At 47.8% G+C, this 25312-nt stretch overlaps 2 protein-coding genes across 2 annotated transcripts in view; one reads left to right on the forward strand and one right to left on the reverse strand.

Annotated features, from left to right (window-relative positions):
• The window catches only part of zmynd11 (zinc finger, MYND-type containing 11), a 19240-nt gene extending 5038 nt beyond the window's left edge, over nt 1-14202 (forward strand). Inside the window, exons 3-14 of the mRNA XM_008297851.1 lie at nt 1584-1745; nt 2474-2551; nt 3456-3548; nt 4065-4152; nt 4831-4886; nt 4975-5052; nt 5447-5565; nt 5639-5975; nt 6576-6650; nt 7346-7624; nt 8445-8630; nt 10503-14202. Coding sequence (XP_008296073.1) covers nt 2507-2551; nt 3456-3548; nt 4065-4152; nt 4831-4886; nt 4975-5052; nt 5447-5565; nt 5639-5975; nt 6576-6650; nt 7346-7624; nt 8445-8630; nt 10503-10625 — 1479 coding nt within the window. The 5' untranslated portion in view covers nt 1584-1745; nt 2474-2506 and the 3' untranslated portion in view covers nt 10626-14202. The remainder of the gene's footprint in view (nt 1-1583; nt 1746-2473; nt 2552-3455; nt 3549-4064; nt 4153-4830; nt 4887-4974; nt 5053-5446; nt 5566-5638; nt 5976-6575; nt 6651-7345; nt 7625-8444; nt 8631-10502) is intronic.
• A 2776-nt stretch (nt 14203-16978) lies between these two features.
• On the reverse strand, nt 16979-24597 carry LOC103369198 (disco-interacting protein 2 homolog C). The gene is made up of 6 exons (XM_008297852.1): nt 24352-24597; nt 21833-21890; nt 21680-21754; nt 20602-20776; nt 19961-20084; nt 16979-18996 (listed from the first exon to the last, which is right to left on the reverse strand). Exons 1-6 carry the CDS (start codon nt 24372-24374, stop codon nt 18744-18746), a joined length of 708 nt encoding a protein of 235 aa, XP_008296074.1. The 5' UTR covers nt 24375-24597; the 3' UTR covers nt 16979-18743.
• Between the last annotated feature and the right edge of the window lie 715 nt (nt 24598-25312).

The raw sequence follows: 25312 nt of genomic DNA on the forward strand, positions 1-25312 counted from the left end.
TCAGCTGGTGCTAACCGTTAGCTTAGAGAGCACAACATTCAACCTGACCGTTAGCTTAGCAGCCTGCTGTCAGCTGGTGCTAACCGTTAGCTTAGCGAGCACAACATTCACCCTGGATCCCTCTCAGAGCCCAAAAGTCAGTGACATAATCAGTAATCACTGCCAGTTTTAAAAAGAGAAATGAGGTTTATTTAGAATTGAACCACTTTAACCCGTTGATGAACAATAATATGACGGCTAATACCATAACCTGCTTTATACTATAACCAGGGGCAGAAAAAGATGAATTTCGTGTTTAGAATTTTAAACACTTTATTTAACTGGTTTAATACTTTTGTCTTAAGCTGATGAATATACACCATAAATCAAACTGAAATGAAAAATAAAGTTAAAATACTAACTGATCGATAGACTCTATCCAGGCCTCATCTCTGATATTGATTATTTTAATTTATATGTAATTGATTATGTATTAATGTGCAGTTTGTTCAGTTACAGCATGTTTAATGTGTTTTTAATGCAGTGTCTGTGGATGAGCGGTTCTCTGTTAGCTGTGAAGATAATTCACCTGAATATGTTCATCTATCACACGTCCCTCATTCCATGCAGGTTATTGTTCTGATGCTATTTTTGTGCTGCGTATTCCAGTCTTCTACCTGGTAGCTGGTTTCCATCACCTCTGCTGTTGTGGTTCTTCTTTAAATTCTTTTATAAACTGAGTCGGATGACGAATGCTGTCCAGATAGAAGCGTCTGTACAGGAGCCTGAACAGGACAAACCTGTTTGGAGCGCAGCAGTTTGTTCTGAACCTGCTTTAAGATAAAATAACTTTATGGTCCTTGAAAATATATGTGCAGCGGATTTTAAACAAAACCGTTGTGATGTTAGATCCTCAGGTCCAGGAAGCCTCAGAGCTGCTTGTAGGAACGTGCATTACAGCACAGCGATAGGGAACTAAAGCGTCAATGCTAACGTGCAGCTGAGCCTTCGGTTGTAGCGGCCTGGAGGAGTTCAGAGCTTCATTTGGAGTCTCTGACCTGGACCTCAGCTGTCATCTCTCTGGAGGAGCTTCTCCACCATCACTCCACTGCTGAAGCTCTAGATCTCCAGGAGTTTAATTAGATGTGTGTTGAGCTGCTCCTCTGCAGACTCTCAGTTAAATGAAACGTTCTGAGGTCGAAGAAGAAGAGAGAAATATCACCGCTCATTTAGATGAAACCAGAGCCAGTACAGAACCAGGTGTTCTGAGGAGGTTCTGGTGAGGTTTTGTCAGCTGTAGTTGGGTTATGTGGGATACATATCTGTTGGATTGCAGCACAAAAAGAAGATAAATTGAATTTGTTGTGTTTTATTTCTGGTTTTGATCTTTGTGTGTTTTCTGTGAGCAAAACGTTCAGAAATAAAATATCCTAGAATCAGAGACCACAGCAGCGAGTAGAGTGTCAGGGCGAGCTGGACCCGGCGGCTCCACGGGCCTCAGAGCCGTGGTGGAGGACGGAGGTTCTGATTGTTCCTCCCCTGCTGTGGTGGCGGGTTGGAGGGGGGGGTCACCCAGACTTGTCTGTGCTGTGTCTCGGCTGCAGGACTGGGAGGCCGAGAGCCACGACTGGTATTGCTTCGAGTGTCACCTGCCGGGAGACGTCCTCACCTGCGACAACTGCTTCCGGGTTTATCACCTCAAGTGTCTGTCGGAGGAGTGCAAGCCCCGGGACGGAGGCTCCCACTGGCAGTGTGTCGCCTGCAGGGTAGGTGGTCCGGCTCGGGCCTGGGGGGCTCCGGCTGTCTCTCATGTCAGGTTTTAGGTGACCGGCGAGGACAGCCACGGCCCAAACGCTCTCATCAAAGCCTGGAGGACGTTCTGGAGGACGTTCTGCATCAGCTGGGCTCATCTGAGAACACCCCCAGATTGAACTAGTCAGCTGGGAGTCACACACACGACTCAGAACACACACCACAGAGACAAAAACAGAGAGACAAAACCCGACTGGAGGACATGAAACTGAACACAGACAGATGCTAGTTCAGTGCAAACGGATAAAATCAGCTCTGAGACACACTAAGCTGGGTGCAGAATGGCTGCAAAGAGACACAAGCCAAGAGAAAAGAGGTTCAGATGACCAGGAAGAGATTAAACAGCAGCAAAGACACACAGACCGACTCAGAACACACACAGAGAGACAGGAAACGGCGACAAAGAGAATCGAACAGACCAGAAAGAGACGCAAATGAACAACAGAGACACGCAGAAGGAACACAGACAGATGCTAGTTCAGCACAAACAGATCAAATCACCTCTTAGATGCACAAAGGAAAAGGGCCCACAGTGACCAGAGAGGTACACTCACACAGACAGACAGGAAACAGCAGCAGAGACACACACACTGAGACGGATTACTGGACCGGTCCGGAGCAACAGCACGTCTGTGGAGCGTCGTGGTCTCAGCGTCTCACCAGAACTTTCTGTTTCTTTCAGGGAAGTAAAAAGAAGAACCTGAACAAGCAGGAGATGAGTAAATACCTGCGCTTCATCGTCCAGCGCATGAAGGAGAGGGTGAGAACCGTTTGTTCAACCTGAACCCCAGACCAGTTCTCCCCTCAGTCTCACACCAGGGTCCAGTTTAGATCAGCTACATGTAAAAGACCCTCCTCAGAACATCTGGTTCTGATCCTGCAGCACCTTTATCTACTGACCAGAGTTCTACCTTCAGACTGTGAATGTTCCAGAGCTCCAGGTCCTTCAAGTCCACAGAGGAGGGTCCAGATTGATCACTTTAATGGACTTTTTCCATCGGTTCTGTACACTATGAGACATCCCATAATACTGACACTACCAGAACCAGAACCAGGTCCAGTGTTCAGACTGAGACACCTGGATGGATGTAGAAATGATCTGGTGTCAGGTTCTACCAGAACTCAGATGTGTTCTTCCTCCTACATGTCATGTGTCTATCTGCGGTACCGATGAAGTTCTGAAATCTGACCCAAATGACCAAAACCTCTCCAGAACGACTCGAACACTGTCCACGTGTTCAAAGTGTCTTAGAACTTCTCTAAAAAATGAACCCAAAATGACTCAGAATCTGTCCAGAACAGTTCAGAACTCGTGGAAAGGCATAGCAGAACTTCTCCTGCATGACTCAGCACTGGTCCTGATCCATTCAAAGCGTCCACAGTGTGTTGACACTCGTACAGAGAGACCGTAAACCAGAGAGAAGGAGTCGTAGCGCCAAGATGGGCCTCTTATCAGGATGGAGGAAAAACATGAGACCTTCCATCTGCTGTTGCTGGTTCTGACCAAAACGGAAAAGGTCCAATAAAGTGATAAACCTGGACCCTCCTCTATGGACTTCAAGGGCCTGGATCAGCTGGTTCTGAGGGGTTCAGGTGGAGTTCTGTCAGACTTGAGGAGTCCATCTCCTCCTGCGTCAGGCGCTAACCGTCGCTGTGTGTTGCAGGCTGTGGACCTGAACAAGAAAGGCAAAGACACGAAGCATCCCATGTACAGACGGCTGATCCACACCGCGCTGGACGTGTCCAACATCCAGGAGGTGAGCGGCACCATCTGCACCTACACGTCCTCCTTCACTGGGTTCCTTCTCGTTCCTGCAGTCTTTTTCTTCTGTTTCTGCACCGTTCAGACCCGTTTGACTGCTGCTCTCATCAGCCAGTCACTAGTGAGGAAGAAGCGTCGATTCTGATGTTCAGCTCCACGTTTAGGCGTTTCTAAAGTGAATATGACAGCACAAAGTGTAGATTTATCGACCCGCGGCGCTGCATCAGGGACTGTAGCCCTGTACATGGGTCGCCGGCCCGACCCGCTGAGCCAGCCGGCCGCCCAAGATGCTGCTTTTTTAATCTCTGAATTCAGTGATGTCAGCTTTCTTTCCTCTGTGACAGTGAACTGAACGTCTCTGGACTAGACAAGACGTTTGGTCCACATTCTTCAGATCAAACTGATCAATAATCAGCAGATTAACAGACGGCTACAACAGAACCGCCATCTGCCTGTTTCTGACCCGATGCTAACCCGTCGCTCACCGGCTCTCTGTCCTCGTTTCTGTCAGAATCTGGCTGAAGGAAAGTATAAAAGCTTCGAGGAGTTCAAAGCAGACGCTCAGCTGATCGTCCACAACACTGCCATCCTGTACGGAGGTGAGTCCAGCTGGGCCGCTCCACGTCACAGCCCCAGAACCACACACAAGTTCTAGTACACAGGAGTCTATATCATACACAGGAGTGTATATAATCTCAGCAGATAGACATATAACTAAATCTACTGTCCCGACGACGTAAAGGCTTCAGGTTGAATCACACCTCATGGTCTCAGCTGAAGTGTTTAATCCTGTCCGGTTGCTTTAAATGTCCGTCTGATCCTTGGTAGTTGAAGGTTCTTGTTGTTGTTTCCTAAACGTGTTGGATGAGAACATTGTTCTGACCCGACTTCATTGTTTTATCTGTTTTCTGTCGATGAGTTTGTTTTAACATTCAGGACATTCAGAAGTTCTGCACAAATAAAGATCCAGAACTCTACAAGCATTTAATCAGAACAAAACAGAAATAAGTCTTGGTGCTCAGAGAAGCCAAAGTAGGTTCTGTTGCTGCATTTTGAGCCTCTTTGGCTCCAGAAAACGGGCCTCAGAGCCCAAACGCTGCAGGACTGTCCTGCTGTGGTGCTTTACTGACCTCAGACACACTGAGCTTCCCCTGACGTCTTCACCTCCATCACACCGAGCCGGCAGTACCGTAGAATCATGTCGGATTAGAGCGGTGGAGCCGCGAGCAGGACGATGAGGGGGTTTTGGTTCTGAACATGTGTTCTGTGGGTTCCAGTTCACAGCGACCAGGCCGAGATCGCCCGACTGCTCTTCAGCGACACGTGTCACGAGGTAGGCCTGGTCTATCTTCTGGTTCAGGTCTGATAGACGACTGGATCTCCTCCTCATCCTGTGTCCTGCTGCTACTTCTGTCTTCCAGCTGAATGAGCTGCTGTTGTGTAAGAACTGTTTCTACCTGTCCAACGCCCGACCCGACAACTGGTTCTGTTACCCCTGCGTGAGTACAAACTGGATCTGTTTCTGTCTGAGTCACTGCATCTGTAGAACGGTCGTTCCTGGAAGCAGCAGTTTGGTGCACACCTCCCTCAGATGAACCCTCTGAGCCCACATGGCGCCTTGTCTTTAGAGATATCCACAAGTTGACCCGTTTATCAACCAGAACCTGTAGAAACAGACAGAACCGTCTGGTGGTCAGCCTGAATTAATCATCTGATGTTTCTTCACAGCTGCTTTATTTTTCAAGTCTCATCTATAAAAAATGCCCCAAAAAATTATCTGCCATGTGCACCAGGTTCTGTTCAGAACACAGAACTCTGAGCTGTTTGGTGCAGCCGTGAAGCCTCGACTGGGGTTCTGCTGCGTCCTGCTGAACCTTCTGTGTTGCTCCGCAGAGTCCCAGCCACGACCTGGTCTGGGCCAAGATGAAGGGCTTCGGCTACTGGCCGGCCAAAGTGCTGCAGAGGGAGGACAACCAGGTGGACGTCCGCTTCTTCGGACACCAGCACCAGAGGTCAGTGTGGGCGCTGCCGGGGGGACTGGGCCGGGCTGTGTCTGATGGTGACTGTGTGTCTGCTGCGTTGCAGAGCCTGGATCCCCTCAGACAACATCCAGGACATCAAGGTGAGCGTCCAGCAGCTGCAGGTGAAGCGCAGCAACGGCTGGAAGAAGGCCTGCGAGGAGCTGGAGGTGTACCAGCGCTTCCTGAGGGAGGGCCGCTTCTGGAAGACCAAGATGGACGACGGCAGCCCGATGCTCCAGCAGAGCCAGAGCCAGAACCAGAGCCAAAACCAGACCCAGAACCAGACCCAGACCCAGAGCCAGCGGCAGCAGGACGAGGGCAGCGGCAGGACGGAGCGGCTGGAACGGACCGACGAAGCCGAGTCCAGCATCTCGTCCACCAGCAACGAGCAGGTCCGCCACGTAAGTTCTGCCTGGAAGGCGTCTGGAGGCTTTAGGTCCGGTTTCCATTCATTCAGTCCAGAAACAGCAGCATGTTGCTGGTGCTGGTTGGTTCAAAGTCATCTTTCTAATCCTCACTGGAGATGATCAGTAGTTAATCAATGCTGAGACGCCCACCAGACTTGATCTGATACCAGCTCAGAGTTTATCTAAGACGTTGGTTTGAATGACGTTGGGTGCGTTGGGACGCTCTCGGCTCCTACGAGCTCCAACGCACAGCCCGCATTTGGCTACACAGACCAGTTTGTGTGTTTAGGATACTTGGAGATCCAGTTTGATATCCTGATTCCAGCACAGCCAAGGAATAGTCGGCTATTCGGGCTCAGCCCCAGTAGAAACACAGCGACGTGCTGATCGAGCTTTAGTTGGTGAAAATAATCACAAATTAATAAAATAGCTATAAAACGTCTTGTTTGCTTTTCAGGTTTTCTGCAGCTTTCTGTTTCCGTAGAGCTCAGGCGAGAAGCAGCTCTTCTGGCTGTGCTTCTGTTGGTTTCCCGTCAGTATGTTTCTGTGCTGCGACGCTCCACCTTCACCTCTCTCTGCTGGTTCTTCCTGCAGCTCAAAGGCAGCCTGGAGCCCAAAGCCAAGAAGAGCCGCCGCACTCAGGTGCTGGAGCCCAAAGAAGAAGTCAGCGTAAGTTCTGCTGTTTGTCCGGGTTCTAGATCAGCTGCTCGTCACAACAGCAGCTGTTTGGAAGCTCCTCCAGCGACACAGTCAGAAAGAGGCTCAGTGGTCCAAGACAGATGTTAAAACCCAACAGCAAGTGACCCGAGGACAGAAAAGACGTAAGACATGGTGGTACGATAAAGGCCATTTATTAAGAGGACGTCTGCATGAACGTCTGCAGCATGAAGTCCTGCAGCTCCGTGGAGGCAGGAGAGAGGACTCAGCTGTAGAACCGTCTCCATGAGCTCCACTCCCGGTCCTTCTGTCTAACCTGCAAGAGTCCTCCGACTGAGACCGACCAACAGATTTAGTTTATGTGTCAAATGTTTGATTTCAAGAAGAGCGTGTGTACAGTCCAGTTGACAGGAGTCCGGTTGACCCACACCGCCCTGAACCCGACCTGCCCTCTGCCTTTATAGCTGAGATGATGACAAAAACACAGAGAAGCAAAACACTGTGTACCTTTCTTAAACCTTTTTGTATTTTCCTGTCTCGTTTCTCTCATGCTGTTTACTTTATCGTCTTCCTGTGTTTAAGCTGTCAGATCCTCTGGTTTTTTTGTACCTGCACCATCAGCTGTTGTTTTCTTGTTTCTTCTGCGGCTACACCTGCTCTTATTACATGCAACGGGTGTGGTGGTAACCCGTCTGTCTCCTCCTCAGGACCCGGAGCCCGAGATGGAGGCGGTCAGCTCCAGCCAGGAGATCTCGGTGTCGTCGGCGCCGCAGCAGCCAGAGAAGCTGTCGGTGTCGACGCAGACCAAGAAGGCGAGTGGAGGGTCGCCACGGACGCTGCACCGCGGCACCCAGACCAGCAGCGACGGCGCCTGCCAGAACATGTGTCACGAGAAGTACACCAAGGTGTTCAACGACGTCAAGGAGATGATGAAGGCCGACAACAAGAGGGAGACGGAGAGGGTGGTCCGGGAAGCTCTGGAGAAGGTCAGTCTGGATCCAGGAAGAACCTCCTCAGAACATCTGGTTCTGATCCTGCAGCACCTCTTTCTACTGACCAGAGTTCTACCTTCAGACTGTGAATGTTCCAGAGGTCCAGGTCCTTGAAGTCCACAGAGGAGGGTCCAGATTGATCACTTTAATGGACTTTTTCCATCATTTCTGAGCCTCAGAACTTCATCAGTACAGCAGATAGACACATGACATTTAGGAGGAAGAACACATCTGGGTTCTGCTAGAACCTGACACCAGATCAGTTCTACATCCATCCAGGTGTCTCAGTCTGAACACTGGACCTGGTTCTGTTCATGTCCTCTGTCAGCAGCTGGTAGCATCAGTATTATGGGATGGATCATAGTGGAACCAGTTTAATGTCCATGACACAGAGTCATAGAAACAATCAGTGGTACCCTGGATGTGGTTCTGGTTCTGATCATTCACCAGAGGAAACTTTACAAAGTGCATTCTGGGTAAACGTTCCAGGCTCGTATCAGCATGTGTGATGGTGGTGGGTCAGAACCAGTTCTGGATGATGGGAGGACTGTTTTACCTCCAGAACCTACTAGAACCGTCTGTAAGAGGAGAAACTATGTCCTGATGCTCACAGTTGGTCTGGACTCTCCTCTATGGACTTCAAGGACCTGGAGCTCTGGAGCATTCAGTCTGAAGGTAGAACTCTGGTCAGCAGATGAAGCCAGTGGAGGTTCTCCTGGTTGTGGTTGATGTATTCTGGGCCGACCTCCTGGTGAATGAAGGTGGGCCGCTGGAGCCTCCACCTGCTGCAGTCTGACCTCCGTCTGTCTTGCAGCTGCGAGCGGAGATGGAGGAGGAGAAGCGGCAGGCCGTCAGCAAGGCGGTGGCCGGAGCTCAGGCCGAGATGGAGCGCAAGTGCAAGCAGGTGAAGGAGAAGTGTAAAGAGGAGCTGGTGGAGGAGGTGAAGAAGATGGTGGCCCAACACAAGCAGCTCATCTCCCAGACCAAGAAGAAGCAGTGGGTGAGTCCAGACCAGGCTCTGTGTGTTCTGTCCAGCTGATAGTTGTATTCATGTCACGAGGACACGTCCACGTAGACGAAGGAGGAAGCAGCAGAGTCATAGAGCTGCACAGCAGAAACACTGCAGCACAGTACTCGAGTACATGTACTTAGTTACTGTCCAGTGGAGTTTTCAGCTCCATGTACTTTGTTTTTCTCAATCGGCTGCATTCAGAGAAACATGAATAATGGACCAGGATTCTGAAACAGAGCTCACAGCCTCAGGACAGACGGTCCCAACAGCAGCCGGCTCACAGAACGTTAGTACAACGTCTGAAATACATTAATACAACATGAACATAGAACAGTGGTGTGAATAATATATATTTTTTAAAAAGTCTTAAAAATGAATCTGAATTTTAAAAAAATCTGAAAAATCTAGAAATATATAAGAAACATTCCAAAAGTTTTCCTAAAACAAAGTCAGACAACGAGAGGTGGATGTAAAACGTCTTTCCTCCACGTCTACAAACATCCAGACAGCAACGGTTCCCAAACACGACGAGAACAATTCACCAAAAGGTTTATTTAATCATCAATAAAAGGCCCCAAAGGTTTAAAGAAACACAAAGTTTCTGCTCAAAATGAGATATGAGTCAAAATGTGTGAAAACTGGGATGAGTTCAGACGTGAATCAACCGTCCTTCATCCAGCTGATGGAACCATTTCTTCACCACTCTGATCTGTGTTTGGGCTCATTGTCTGGTTGGAACATCCAGCTGTGTCCAGACCAACCTTCTGCTGATGGTTTCAGGTTCTCCTGCAGAACGTGGAGGTGATCCTCCTTCTTCATGGTTCCATCTACTTTGTGTGAAGCTCCAGTTCAGAGCATGATGCTGCCACCTCCATGCTTGGTGGCAGGTTGTGTTTCAGTCATTCTGTTGTGGAAAGTTAAGAGTTATTGGAAACTCTTCACAAACAACAATGTTCTGAATGACTTCAAACTTTTCTAAAATGACTAAAGCTTGTTATAAATTATTCCAGAATTGCCCAAAAATGACTCCAACATGGTCCAGAGCAGCCTAAAGTTTGTCCAATATGACTCAAAGCTGTCCAGACTTAAACCTTGTCCAAGATTACTTTAAAATATGTCCAACATCAGCTAAATGACAAACGTGTCCAGATTCACTGCAACCTGGTCCAAAAAGACAGAGAACTTGTCCAGACTTACTCAGACTTTATCCAAAATGACTCGAGAGCTGTCCAAACTACCTGAAGACCAACCTTCTGCTGATGGTTTGAGGTTTTCCTGAAGAACGTGGAGGTGATCCTCCTTCTTCATTGGTCCACTGACTTTGTGTAAAGCTCCAGGTCCACTGGCAGCAGAACAGAACCAGAGCATGATGCTGCCACCTCCATGCTTGATGGTAGGTTTGGTGTTCTTGGGCTTAAAGGCCTCACCTTCTCTCCTCCAGACATGGTTCTGCTCAGCTTCGGTTCCATCTGACCAGAACTTTCCTCCAGAAGGCCTTTAGTCCTGCTCTTGGACGGACCTTTCAGTGCAGCAGCTTCCTGTGGTTGTGTCTTTGTGTAGTTGTGTAGGTGTGTAGTTGTGTAGGTGTGTGGTTGTGTAGGTGTGTAGGTGTGTGGTTGTGTAGGTGTGTGGTTGTGTAGGTGTGTGGTTGTGTAGGTGTGTGGTTGTGTAGGTGTGTGGTTGTGTAGTGACTGCTGCTGTGTGTTGTGTCTTTGTGTAGTTGTGTCTTTGTGTAGGTGTGTAGGTGTGTGGTTGTGTAGGTGTGTAGGTGTGTGGTTGTGTAGNTGTGTAGGTGTGTGGTTGTGTAGGTGTGTAGGTGTGTGGTTGTGTAGTGACTGCTGCTGTGTGTTGTCTCTGCAGTGCTACAACTGTGAGGAGGAGGCTATGTACCACTGCTGCTGGAACACCTCGTACTGCTCCATCAAGTGTCAGCAGGAGCACTGGCACGCCGACCACAAACGAACCTGCCGCAGGAAGAGATGAACGAGCCCCGCCCCCTCTGACCTCACACAGCACGCCATTGGCTCCCGCCGTCTCCGCCTCCCGTCAGTCAGTCAGTGTCAAACACAAACGCCCTCCTGCTTCTCACCTGCCTTCCTGAAGCTCTGCGGACCGGATGTTCCTCTGCGTGAAGAGCGACGTGTTCGTCTGTCCTTTAATTTAACGTCGTGCTGGTTTCTCTTCCTGTTCTCTCGTCTCTCTGAACAGATGCTCCGGAGACGCAGCGTTCTGAGTTTTGTGTTTTTTTTAAACGACTTTTCTTTACTGAAGTGCTAATTTTGTGTCAGAATGTGTTATTTAAGTGTGTAGGAACAGACGAGCATTAACTGAATACATTTTATTACCTGAATTTTTAAAACAAAGTCTTTTTTCTTACTGTAAATGCGACGAACACACACCCTGCAGTCCAGCGTGACGTCCCGCCGCTCTGCTTTCATACAGAAACCGTTTTTAAAAAACAAACAGAAAACCTGCCTACCTTCCACCGTGGACGACGAGGACTTTAATTCATTGTTTTTCACGAATCTCTCGCGGCGAATCGCACTTTGTCCTCATTTCTACCTAAAAGCTAAAGTCACTTATTGGGAACAGGGTCACGGGTCGGCCCGAGAGGCGCCGACCAGAGAAATCAGCAGAAGTATTCCTGTAATCGTGCACATGTTGGGTTGTTGGACTGTTTTTATGAGTCACGTGTGGAAGCAGGACGTTTTTAATCCGCTCTAATCGGGGACGTGTACAGAATCATTCCTGAGCTGGATCTTAGAGAGTCACATGATTTGAATCATTTTTCTCTTTTTGCACATCTGATTTTCCTCAGCAGCCCAAACGCTTGTAATATTGCCAAAAAGTTTTTGTTGACCCGGCGAGTCGGCCTCGTCCTTCCATGTGTATCCTGGAGCGTCGTCAGTCGTTCTAGTTGGACCTCCTCGTCGGTTCTGTCTGGATCTGAACTCTGTGAGACTCTTTCGCTGTCGTCGGTGGTCGGTGCCTGTCTCTGTTCTCAGCCCGGTGAGGCTTCGTGCATGTTGATAGATTCACAGTTTGTCCTTCATTCATTCAGCTGAAACCAGGAGACAGAGGAACCAGAACCCGGCTGCTGTCAGACTGGCACGTAGAAAACTTTATGCAAATGTGAGCGATGGGACGGGTCCGGGTCTCTGCTGGCGCCGGATGTCGATGTGTCGGTAGATACCGGTGCTTGGGTTTGTTAACGGCAATCAGATTGCTGTTTTTAAATTTCTGAGAGAAGTTAGTCGACCGTCTTGTCAGCGATCAGCTGACCGGCCGGCGGGTTGCCTTCAGGCTTCTGTTGACGTGGAAACGAAGCGCCGTCAATCCTCACCTCGTGGGCAGAAACAGCTCGACTGAAGCTGAGCTCCACTTCCAGCGTTTTGCTTCTTCTTGCCGTAAATGAAACTCAAAGCTTCATTAATAAAGTTCTGGTGTCACTCGGTCAAGTTGTGACTCAAAAAAAGACTCGATTCTTCTGTTTTCAGGGTCATTTCTGAGCGACTTCACCTCCGTTGGTTCCTTTAGCGTGTTTCTAGCAGGCGATAAATCCGTCTTTTCCTTCGTTAAATGTTGTTAACCCTAAAACAGCCTGTGTTCGGACATCTCCTCGCTTTCGGACGTCTCCTCGCGTTCCGACGTCTCTTCGCGTTCGGACGTCTCCTCGCGTTCCGACGTCTCTTCGCGTTCGGACGTCTCTTCGCGTTCGGACGTCTCCTCGCGTTCCGACGTCTCCTCGCTTTTGGACGTCTCTTCGCTTTCGGACGTCTCTTCGCGTTCGGACGTCTCCTCGCGTTCCGACGTCTCTTCGTGTCTAAAGTGCCTGTTTTGTCCGAACAACACGAACAAGCTGCAGAACGACTCAGACTGCTGCTTGTTCGTACATTTATTATTGTGAAATCATTTTTCCTTCATGGCGGATTTTTAAAGCTGCCTCAGAACCGTTTCCCTACAGCTGGAAGCTTTAAGCCTGAGTTTCGTCAACAGCAACTTAAAGCTGCCGTTTTCTCTGTTTGACTTTTTGTCAACAAACGTTCTGCACGAAGTCGTCCCACAAACACAAAGTCTGTTCAGGTGTTTGTAGCCAGCAGCAGGTTCGTGTGTTCGTGTCGCTCTCTGTCGATTAGAAAACGTTTCTATGCCAACTGGAGCTGACTTAAACATCTTCTGAGCTTCATGGAGCCCACACCTGAGGACTCCTCAGGAAGCACCTGGCAGACATCCAGTCGTCGGTCCCAGTCGCATCCAAGGAGCCCAGACTCAGACAGAAGCTCTGAAAGCTCCAGATGTCCTTCACTGCAGACTCCTCAGCATGTTCCTTCCTGAGGTGTATCGTAGATCAGGACATCTGGAGACTTCAGTCCAGGGATCTCCAGCTCCGGTCCTCCTGAGCTACTGTCCTGCAGGTTCTAGATGTTTCCAACACACCTGACTCAGATGAATGGATCACTAACAGACGTGTCTAGAACTTGACACCAAGCTGCTGGAGATCCATTGATGTGAGTCAGGTGTGTTGAAAACGTCTAGAACCTGCAGGATGGTAGCTCAGGAGGACTGGAGCCGGAGATCCCTGGTCCAGAGCTTCTGAAGGCGTGCTGAGATCAAAGAGCTGCAGCGACCGGCTCTCAGATTCTAACGATGAACTAAAGGTTTGAGCAGCAGTCGTCGTTTGTCGCACTTGGACACCTTCAGTCGGAGGCAGGTGTGGGTGACCAGAAGAACCCAGAGCTTGGTTATCGTCAGCCGGTCGATGGAGCGCTGCCCACTAGTGGAGAATTTATGTTACTTTCTGTAAGCTGGAAGTGGCTGACGTTCCTCCTCACCCGGTTCGTTCTTCGTGTTCTTCCTGGTTTCACGTTCTCGTCCAATCAAAGTTCTCTGAAGTCCAACTTCTCTCCTCCGTTGCACTACGTGTAAATAGACTCCTTCATGGTTCTGTACATTGTAAATGGATCCACAGATACTCAGTCTTCTGTTTTGTTCTGATCTGGATGACTGTTAGTTCTAGTTTTGTACAGATGGTTCTCATATCAGCGCTTCGTGTCCTTCTGTCCACTCGTTTCTAGCTTCACGTCGACCTGCAGCTCCTCACCGTTGGGTTTTCTTTGGTTCTCCGGCCGCTGTGGGAAGCGTTTTGCCGTCACTCCGGCTCGGTTCTGGTCTGCGCTGCATGAGTAAAGCTGTTTGTGTCGCGGCTGCGTTTGTTTCTGCTTCCTTCTGATCACGTACTCGTGGCTCCTCAGCAATATGACAGTGACGTCGTTTTCATCTTCTGTCGAGCTCGTTTCACGCCGTCGAGGACGTTTTCAGCCGGAGAGACTAACGAGCACCCAGAGTGCTTCTGACAGGAATGAGATCCGTGTACAGCTTCTTTGGTTCCGCCTCCTGTAGAACATGTTCTTCTGTTCTGTCCATATGTACACTCTTAATCGTGGCTTAACATTTTCTATGCTCCCGACCTTTTTGTTTGTTTTTTGACACTTTAGCTAGCAATATGTATATAAATATATTCTATGTGCTAACATGGAGGAAATAAATGTATCGACCAGTTCCTGGGTTTCCTCGTCTCTTTGATGAAACACGAGCTCTGCAGATGGTTTTATCTGTTCGATGTGTTTGTTCAGCTTATTTCACCAGAACTGAACCAAATCATCAGATCATGTAGAACTGAGTTACAGCACATTAATAATAGTTTATAAATGTGTGAAGCAGCCTCGGCTCCTCTGGATGATGTGGGTCGACCGGAACTACTTTGTGCTGAGGAAGTACTTCCTGTCAAACCTGCTGCAGCCGGAGACTGGTTCTGGACCTTCTGCTGATGTCATCCAGCTGAGAAGCTGCAGGTCAGACGGGCTGCTGAATGTCTAAATGGAGGAAACGCGACGTGTTTCAACCTTCATCTTCCTGTTCTGGACAGAAAATCGGACCAAAACCAGAAACGTGTTGATTATGAAATCAAACTGGAGACACTGATAACTAGTCACAGGTTAGAAAGCACGGCTTTTATTTCAGCCTTTTTCTTTAAAAAAATAAAATAAATAAAAATGACAATTAAAGCATTAATTAGAGTTGTTTAGGGAAGCACGATGTATCAGCGACCACATCGGTATCGGTCCATATCAGTGTTCGGCCCGATACATCGGTGTCGGTCCGATGAACACATTCAGCTGATGATTGTCTAACATCAGCGCCTTCGTCTCTACATCTGACGTCGCTGCTGTTTCACAGATGTTCTACCTAAACGGTCCTGGACTGAAGGTTAAACATGTTTTACTTCTGTTAATAATAAAGGAGACGCTGGCTGTGTCCCAAATCCCTCCCTATCCCTCCAGAGTGCTCCATATGGGCTGATCGCCATTCTGTAGGGGTGTCTGAATGCTACAACCTGTATAGTCACTCCAAATATCCCACAATGCACCATGAACTGTAGCGTGCAGCCGATGGTCACTAACCAGCGATATGGACCGCCATGCACTGCACGAAAGGAAACGGAAACTAGATGAACAAGAACTTGCGGCGCTGGGTTGTGATGTGGACAGACTGCACCACTTCATTTAAACTGCTTTAAGTTAGTGGATCCTGAAGAAACGCTCCCATCTGGTATGTACAGCAAAATGACAATAAACCGGATTTAGTTTGGTTTCTTAGCTACGCAATAAACTGTGAATTTGATGTGTTTGTACGACGCTGTTGTGGCACAAATCACGGCCAGCGAGCGACGTCATTAACAGTCTGAAGTGTCAGTTTGCCGAGGTGCTCCCCACACAGGGATCCATTTATGGGGGGAGGGAGTGGATGACTTCAGACTCGACCCATGTGCTCTGATCTGGGTTCTTCTGGATGGTTCCCCGGGTCCGGGGGTCGCGTGGATTAATGTTCCTTTACATCAACTTGTTGAGTAATTACTAGTAAAATGTTCAGCTCTGGAGAAGTTAATCACAGATTGGTTGTAATCCGAGTTTCGCAAAACTAGCTTTAAAATGAACAAACTCAGGTTTTAACTAACCTCAGTTCAGTTAATCCAGGATCACAGACATAAACCCAGATTAAGCAGAGATCATGTTAAACCAAACTAAACTAAGACTAAACGTGGAACCAGACAGACTCCTGAACACGTCACAGTAAATGGATTCAACCTGAGTATTTAACCGGGTTCCTTCCTGTTCTTTAGAACGTTGTTGGATCTGAACCTTGGTTTTTACATCATTCAGGTAAATGAGTGGAATTGAAATAACTTGTGTTTGTTTGTTAATCTGATTTCTCTCTTGGTTTAAAGGTTAACTTGTTTAACTCAGTTTGACCAGTTAATTTTTAGTTAAAATCTTGTTTTTGTCACATTTAGAAGCAGAAAATATAAAACAGCTTCAGGCAGATAAAAGACGTTTTCATGTTGAACGATGTGCAGAACGTGTCAGAAACAGATTTATTATATTTCCACAGTTTTCATCAGAAACATCTGATTATCTTTTAATACACTTATTTATGTTATAATTGGACTTCTTTAAATCCTCTCATTTGCTGTTATATATATATATATATATGTTGGTAGAACCACCGCCCGAACCCTTCAGCTCCAGACTACTGACCTCAGCTCCATCATTATTCATGTCGTCTTTCTGTCCTGATTTATTTTCAGCCTCATGCTGGATTTTTATATTTCTGGTACGTTTCCACCTTAAAGCATCTCGACCTGGCGATCAGACCGTCGCCTTCGTTCTTCTGACTTGAACCTCAACAGCAGCTGCTTCAGACCGACCAGACGCTCGTCAGGTTTGTTTGAAACTTCCATCCATCCATCCATCCATTGTCTTCCGCTTATCCAGGGTCGGGTTGCGGGGGCAGCAGGCGGAGCAGGTCTTCCAGACCTCCCTCCCCCCGGCGACGCTTTCCAGCTCTTCCTGGGGGATCCGAGGCGTTCCCAGGCCAGCCCAGAGATATAATCCTTCCAGCGGGTTCTGGGTCTGCCCCGGGGTCTCCTCCCAGGTGGACGAGTTCGGAAAACCTCCAGAGGAAGCCTCCCCGGAGGAGATGTCCAAACCACCTCAACTGGCTCCTTTAGACGTGAAGGAGCAGCAGCTCTACTCTGAGCTCCCTCTGGATGTCTGAGCTCCTCACCCGATCTCTAAGGCTGAGCCCAGACACCCTGTGGAGGAAACTAATTTCGGCCGCTTGTATCCGTGACCTCGTTCTTTCGGTCACGACCCAAAGCTGGTGGCCAGAGGTGAGGGTTGGACGTAGATGGACCAGTTAACTTCATCTTAATTAAACGATTCTCATTAATGAACAGATTGAAGGCAAACTGTGAAACAACAAACCTCACAAACACCTTTTATTGTCAAAACCGTTTATTTATTGAACTGAAACATCAACTCAAATACGACGTTTTTAAAACCTTTTAAAAAACAAACATTCTGCTGATAAAAGAGAACAAACAGTGAACAAAGTGCTTTTTGTCTTTTCAAAATAAACGTCGAAATATTCGAAGACGAAGAGCCTCCTCCTGATTGTTCTGACATCTTCTGTTGAGCCCTGATTGAAGCGTCGTGTAAAAATATGAAGGACTCGCTCTGGTATTTACAACCCGACCCGACCCGACCCGCTCCCAGCCGGCTGACGGTCGACGGCATCGAGGAGTTTCACTCCACAAACTCTGTTTATTACATGCAAGGATCAGAAAACCTGTTTGTTCCCAAATAAACGTGAAGAGTTCTGATCCAAACGCTGAAATCGGACTGGCAGTGATTCCTCAGCTCGCCACACGAGGGCAGCAAACCTCTGAACCAGAGTCCAGATGAAGCTGGAAGCTGCTGGTTCTGCCTCACAGCTAGAAAACGGCCTCGTGTTGATCGGACTTCACATTTGTGCTGATAAGCATTTAATCTCCGGGTTCGGATCCACTCCGTAAAGTTTCTTTGAGGAAACAGTTTCACTCTCAGCTGGAGAATTACACAATAAAAGCTCAGTTTGTATCCTAGTCAACCCGTTGGTTCAGTAACAAAACGATATCTGTGATCACCGCCAGCTGAAGACGTTTAAGCTTCAGTCTGACCCGTTTAAACGTCAGAGGTTCTGAATCCAACACGTCTGGAACTAAAACTAGAACAAGTCAGAACCATTGAGGGAAACCCTTTGAGCGTGTTGATAAGCAGCACGTTCCTCATGTTTAATGTCTGAACAAAAAAACTCATTTTCAGCTTCTGTTGGTTTCAAACTTATCAAATTACACAGTTTGTTTTTCTTTAAACATAAATTACTGATTGTAAAAAGTATGAAGAGCACAAACTAGACGTCTGATCCAGCTCTTCTGGATCAGAACTCTTCAGATCAAAGCTGGAATAAAACTCCTCAGAGTCGACCGACAGCATCTGTTCAGTCGTATAACCTGTCATCATCTGCTCCACAGCTCCATGCTTTTATTCTTATATTAGCAAATATTCAAGAGCAAAACATTCTTGAACGTCTCGTCATAAACTTCTAGAAGAGGAACAAAATAAATTAAGTCGGTTTCTTTTTGTACATACTTACATGATATGAACTGACGTGTTTTGGCTTCAGCTGAAGCTGCTCGCTTGGCTTGAAGGTTGCAGCTGTTCCTGTGTGAAAGCAGCACGCTGCCAGAAAACGACGCTCAAATCAAAGCCGCCGGCGAGCGTGAGACGGACGTAGCGCTCGCTAACCGGAGGGAAACGTTCCCTCGTATCAAAACACGTCTCTGACACGGTCGATATCGTAAAAACACAAAATATCGTTTCTGCCACAGTTTGGTTTTGTGTAAAGATCGTTTTCAAAAAATAGCCTAAACTTTATCGAGGACGTGTTAAAAAAACAGAACAGACAAGCGACTTCGGCGAATGCTCAACAGGAAAATAAAACGTGAGACACACCAAGATTTGAAAGCCAGAATCTTTGCTGCTAGCGATTGTCCTCTGCTGCCTCCTGCAGGACGTTCAGGTTGCTGCTCTCCTCTGAGTACGAATCCAAACACCAGCCTGGGAGGAGATCTGCCTGACAGACGAAGCTCAGGGCAGCACCAGTCGACTCCTCCCAGACACTGAGCCTCAGCAGCAGCCGGTCCGGCTCCACCAGGGGGCGCTACATGTTGTAGGCCACGTAGATGGGGTCCAGCTGGTCAGCCAGGAAGCCGTCGCGCAGGTGCATCCGCTGCTTCTCACCGCGGGAGTTGATGGGGATGACGCCGATGTCGACGACCACCACGACGCCCACGATCAGGTAGTGCTCCTCCAGAACCACGTTGGTGACCAGCGGCACCAGGTCCAGTGCCTCCTGCTCCGAGCCGTCCAGCTCCACCACCACCACCAGCAGGTTGGTCCACGTGAACACGGCGCTGCAACAGAACCACAAACACGGGTCAGTCTGCTGCTATTGAACAGCAGGTAACTGTTCATACGCTGACGTTATTTGTAACCGAGACACATGACTCTGGGCCAGGATTGGCTGAGCTACATCAGCCAGTCAGCAACAGGAAGGCCTGGCTGGAGGTGACTGACCGCCACAGACGTCTGTATCAGACGGACGAAGCCTGAAACCTGCATTCTGTCTGACTGCCAGCAGGGGGCGACTCCACTGCTGCGAAACCAGTCCGATTGTACATAAGTCTGTGAGGAAATGAGCCGACTTCTCCCTCGATTTACGAACTCAGTGAACATGTTCCTGATGAGCTCATGGTCTCCATCAGTAGCTTCAGGTGTTTTTTACCACATCATGGTGCTGATTGGTTAATTATGGTCCCGTTTGGAGGAAAACAGACGATGAAGCAGCAGGCGTTTCAGGGTGATTGGCAGGTCGTAGTGTATTTAGCATGTTGGTATCACCTCTCTGATAAACCTGTTAGATCTGCTGATGGGAGATCATAAGGACGTACATTAAAAACCTGAGTTCTGCTTGGAGGTCCTGAACCTCCTCAGAGTCTCTGTCATGGTCCCGTTGCCACTAAACTCCCACAATGCTCTCTGCTGCCACCATGGCATTAGCTACTTTCAGCAGCACTAATCAGCTCACGTCCCTGACCTGGACCTCCACAGACCTGGTGACTCGTGGATGTTCGGACGGAAGACCTGCAGGTAGGGTTTGCGTTCCTTCTCCATCTGCTTAACTTCCTGCTGATCCACTGAACACAAGGTTTAACGGTTCTGACTTTGACTGCTGTGTTGGTCCAACCTGTTGGTCCGTCTCAGATCAGCCTCGAAGGGGCTTTAAATGCTTCCTGGTGGTTCGACATCTGCACCGAGCAGCTGTTCACCAGGATCAGAAGGAAGTTAAACCAGAAGTAGTCGTGTTTGGTGTCTCACCACTCGGTGATGCTCTTGTGCGTCCTGATGACGGAGGTCTCGATGTCGATGGGATGGTATCTCATCCCTCGGAGCTCCATCGCCTCCTCCAGAGCGCCGACCACGTAGAGGGCGTCATGGCGCTCTGCACACAGACACAGCATCAGGACACGTGGCTGGTTGGAAGCAAACATGTTCAAAGTGCACCAACAAATGAGCTACGAGCAAATCAGCAGAAAACAAAGAAGTGAAACTTCAGCGAGTCGACTGAAAGTCCTGGTTTAAGGTCAAACAGTGACTCAAAGGCAGCTTCAGGTGACTTCAGGATGATATCTGACCACCAACAGTCAACCCTCTGAACCAGGCCGCCTGGTTCCATGTATCAGCCGGACCCGCTTCTGTCTCCGGACCAGAAACGAACCAAATCCAGCACGTAACCAAGACAACCGCAGAACCAGAAAAACGAGACACAGAATGACAAGAACAAGAATAAACATCAGCGAGACACAGACGAAACACGAGACGCAGAGTAACAGAACGGAACCGAAACTGGACCAAAGAGAGAAAAAAAAACACCACAAACAACAAGAACGAGGCCCAACGACAGAAAGGATAGGAACACCGGACAGTCCCACGTTCAGAGGGTTGGACTCGGTTCTGACCTCCGCTGGCGTCGGTGAGCTCGGTTCTGCGGAGGAAGCCCAGGTATCCGGTTCTGGCCCAGACGGTCTGCGTGTCCCCGAAGCTCAGGCGGGAGTTGAAGTGGTCGGACTGCAGCGCTTCGTCGCCGTAGACGGTGAAGTAGCCGCTGGCGTTGTGGCCGCTGTGGACCCAGATCTGAAACCAGAACCAGAACCTGCTTCAGCTTCTCCACATGTCACAGGATGTCAGATCTGAAGTGTTTGTTGTATCCGAGGGGTCAGAACAGACTGGCTCCTGCAAAGTCAGACGGGTCGAGCAGCGTCGTGGCCGGTACCAGAGGTTCACCTGAAGGCTCACCTCACAGGTAAAACAACGACCGCTGTCTCAGAAATGTGCATTTTAAAGGGCGTTCAGTCATTAAGTGAACGTTAAGGGAACATTAAGGGAACAAACCATCATTGTTTGGTTCAAGGAACAGTTCCGGATTTAATGGATGTTCTGGTCCCGTTTATTTATTCACATGTTTTGCTATAATCAGGGATTTATATCAAATTTATTTCACCCAGATTTATTAGAAGTTTCTGAAAATGACACTTCAGCGCGTTGAAATGTTAATTTAAGGCGTGAAAACCTTCAACTTCTGTTCTATTGGTACCGGTACTGAGTCCAGGTAACCAGCAGAAAACTGATTCTCCATTTTAGTTTCCAACATCTCAACAAACCGTCTCAATCAGACGTTATAACGACAACAGACACTCTGACGTCTAAAACAAAATCCTAATTTTAATAGTTTAAGCTTTGGCCTTAATGTGATAAAACTTTGTGAAAATGACCAGAAACAACGTTTAGTTTAGAACGAGACTTCAACAATTCCAGACTTGGAGTTGAAAGTGATGGATGAATATTTCAATCTGTTGATTATTTTCTGGATGAATCTATCAGCGGTTTGGTCTCTACGGTGTCCTGACGTCTAACAAATGTCCACAGATCTTCAGTTTACCGTCACAGAGGAGGAACCTGAAGCTGCAGTTCCTCAAACCGATGAACTGATCATGAGAGCAGATCAATAGATCAGGTCGACCTGCCGGTAAAGCTCACCTCCCCCAGATGCGACTCTCCCATTGGTCCCTTGGTCTCCGGGTTGGCGATGATGATTCGGACTCCCGGCAGGATCTACGCAGAGACGAAGGCCGATGAATCAGAGAAACTCAACCTACGCTAAACTGCTTCTATCCGTTAAAGCACATTTACCTTCCCGGACTCCATCAGGGGGAGGCTGTGCGGTGAGCCCCGCTCCACCAGTCGCACCCTGCACACAGACAGCAGCGTTAAGACATGACGGCCGGCAGCGGGACCACAGAGACTACAAGACCTGATGACCTCCAACCAGAGACCAGCCTCACCGGGACAGAGTTCTCGTAGCACGTTGACGTAAGGAACACATTGACCTGCTGAGCTGACTGAAACAGCAACAACAGCGAAGGATCAGGCTGAGGTCGGTGTTGGTCGGTTTAAAACTAACTGGATCGGCTGATGTTTTTAATCGGATCAGAACACCTTTATTCTGTCACAGGAATAAAAAACACTTCAGAACTTTCCTGACAGTAATCAGACGTAAATCAGGAAATAAATCAGTTCTGGGTTTCTGTTTCATGCTAAAGTTAGCATGTTAGCATTAGTAGTTTAAGCTAACAGATCATTAGCCGTAACACTGACATGGTTAAAGTTAGCATGTTAACATTAGTAGTTTAAGCTAACAGATCATTAGCCGTAACACTGACATGGTTAAAGCGTTTTAACTACGACTTAACAGATGCGGCTTTTCTTCACTATCTAACAAGTCAAAGACGCAGGATAAGAAAATGTAGCCGATAAATGAAATGATGAAATCTAATAATATCTGTTATTAGCACGATATCTATTAGAATCTATTAATAATTTTCATTCTTACCACAGGAATTGCTTTTTATTATTAAAGTTATAAATTCAAGTTAAAAATAACAAAGAAATCAGTCACTGATAGAAACGCTCCTTCACATGAGTAGTAACCGGGACAGAACCAGGCTTTACCGGCTGATCCCGTGTAGCCGTGCAGCTACAACAGCTGAACACGGATTACCGTCTGGAGACTGTATGGACCAGAACCACATTCTGCACCTGGGCCTGTTGCTCCTGTAATCCCAGGAGCAGCTTGTCAGCAGATATTTGAATGCATTCTGCTTGTTATCCTGATTTGTTTCCTGGACGCTGACAGCACCGTGACACCAGCGCCGAGCCCTGGAGGCCGATCGCAAGACGCTGCTGGCTTCATTAAGTCACTGGAACTGCTGTTCTGGTGCCTCCGACTGGATTTGATGGGTTTTAAAGTGCAGCAGACTTCTGTGAGGAGACGGTCGAGCCTGAAATCATCAGATTGTCAGAGAAACTTCCGGCGTCTCATTACGCTCAGACTGTTTGGTCTCAGCCTGCAGACAGCGAGCCTCGTGCTGGAATAAAAACCCGCCGAGTTCGTTCTGCTGAGCTTCTTATTCATGAAGCTGCCCGCGGCTCAGATCTGACGGCAGCCAATGCAACACTTTGAGTGCATTCAAACAGCAGCACAACCTATGTGACATCTGTGAGAGCCGGTGGACTCAACGTGGAGTCAAAGTTCTGATGAGAACAAAACACAAGAAGCTGCTGTTACGCGGTTTGGGCTTCCAGAACCTCCAACGTAAACCAAGAACAGTTCAGATGTTACCTGGAAGCTATAAGTTAACAAATGAGGCTCAAGTTCTTCTAAAAGCATCTGGTCAGACATTTAAATACAAATCTATACCGATACAATTCACACGTATGTAGTTTTCTACAGATGAACACGTATGTAGCTGTAAATCCATAGAAAAAGTTTGTTTTTTCTGTTATTACAGTGAAAAGTGTTCAGTCAGTAAGTTTCCAACGAACCTCCAAACTGTCATATGCAGCGCTCAGATTCTGAACTTTCCACTGGTCCTTGAACTGACATTATTCATGTTTCATATTAATGGCTTTAGAACAACATTAGCATGTTAGCTTCACCATGTTAACAAGCCCAAAGCTGGCACATTAATATTTACTTTTAGTGTTTTAAGCTAAAATGGTTTTAACATTTCAACACATTAACATGGTCGAAGATAGCACATTGATATTTAATTTTAACAGTGGTAACATTAGCATGTTAGCCTGAATGTGCTAATAGTATTAAAGTCAAAGTTAGCACAATTAATATTTAATTTCAAAAATATTAACAAATATTAACATGTTAGCTTTGAAACGTTAACATGGCCAAAGTTAGCAAATTCATATCTCATGTCAATAATTTTCGCTTACCTTAGCATGTTAGCATAAGACGCTAACAGTGCACAGTTAGAATATCAATATTTAATTTTGACAGTAATCACATTAGCATGTTAGCCTTAATGTGCTAATAGTGTTAAAGTCAAAGTTAGCATTTATCTTAAAGTCACTGCTAAAGCAACTTATTAAGAAGTTTCATCGCGTCTTGAGGTAAAAAGAGGAAGGTTTCAACCTGTTGGTGGCGCTACATGAAAAGTCAAAGGATGAGTGACACCGATACGAGCTATCCTCTGGGGACCATGAATGTTTGCAAACCTCACGTTGTGGTGAAGACATTTCAGTCTGCTGTGCACCGAGCGCAGCGATGAAAAGGAACGTTAGCGAATGAGGCTAAGAGCAGGAATGTTGTTCATCATCAGGAGACAAAGACTCGCCCTGAGTCCAGGTCAGCTCACCTGTCGTGGCGCAGCGCCCTCATGTCCACGAACACAGTGGTTGGGTCGGGTCCGGAGGTGCCCTGCAGAACACAACAGCAGCAGCGTTAGTACAGCAGGATGCTAGCAGTTCACCGTAGGACTACTGCAGGACACCACTACTGCTGGTACTGGTTCTGCTACCAGGCTGCTCGTGCATTAGTGACGACAGAAAGCTTTGGGCTGGAACCCAAACCTACACAACATTTATACAACGTGGAGGGAACAGCGTGGGAGCAGAGGAAGGACCTCAGAGGGACAGGACCAAATAAATGTAAAGAACCCAGAACTCCAGCTGACCGACATGCTGCAGTGGAGCTGCTTTGCAGGAAGAGATGGAAAAGAGAGAAAGCATCCGAATGATCCTGAAAACGCAGCAGATAGGATTCAACCTGCAGAACGTCTGATCTGGTATCAGAACACCGCTCAAGGCTCTGAGGACAAACCAAGGCGGAGGAACACAAGGTTAAGACTCCGCTCCGACCTCTTTCTTCCTCCACCGGCGGACACACAGCGGCATGCTGGGAAACGTAGGCCAACACACCAGATCATCCACAGGGAGTGTTTGGGCCGAGGAGCGCCGGCACTTCAGCGGTTTGATTTGGGACAAACAACAACTCTTCAGATGTGAGAGTTCAGTCACACCAGGAAGCAGCACATGCACATTCAGCCGCTCGTCGTCATCGTGTCAGGACGTGTGCAGGAAGCTGCTTCGTTACAAACAGTTAAAGAAGAAGAATCTGAACGCTCTGTGCTGGAGGTCTGCTCACAGCGAATCTGTGGAAGTCGTGCATTTAATTCCCGATTGGTCGAGTGAGCCTTAACAATCATTAATCCTGTAGGGTCTTCATATTTATTACAGTCGGCTACAGTTGTATTTTGTTTTATTTTTAATCATTAATAATTAAATTAAAGCCGCAAGCGGCGATGGACGGGTCCTCGC

Source organism: Stegastes partitus, unplaced genomic scaffold, assembly GCF_000690725.1.
Source record: "Stegastes partitus isolate 25-593 unplaced genomic scaffold, Stegastes_partitus-1.0.2 Scaffold1253, whole genome shotgun sequence".
NCBI classification, from domain to species: Eukaryota; Metazoa; Chordata; class Actinopteri; family Pomacentridae; genus Stegastes; species Stegastes partitus.

Coding starts and splice junctions, on each gene's coding strand:
- LOC103369198 (XM_008297852.1), bottom strand. CDS start 24,374: ATGAGGGCGCTGCGCCACGACAG. Junction 21,755..21,832: donor CCCTGATGGAGTCCGGGAAG/GTAAATGTGCTT, acceptor GTCTCTGCGTAG/ATCCTGCCGGGAGTCCGAAT. Junction 18,997..19,960: donor CACAAGAGCATCACCGAGTG/GTGAGACACCAA, acceptor GTTCTGTTGCAG/CGCCGTGTTCACGTGGACCA.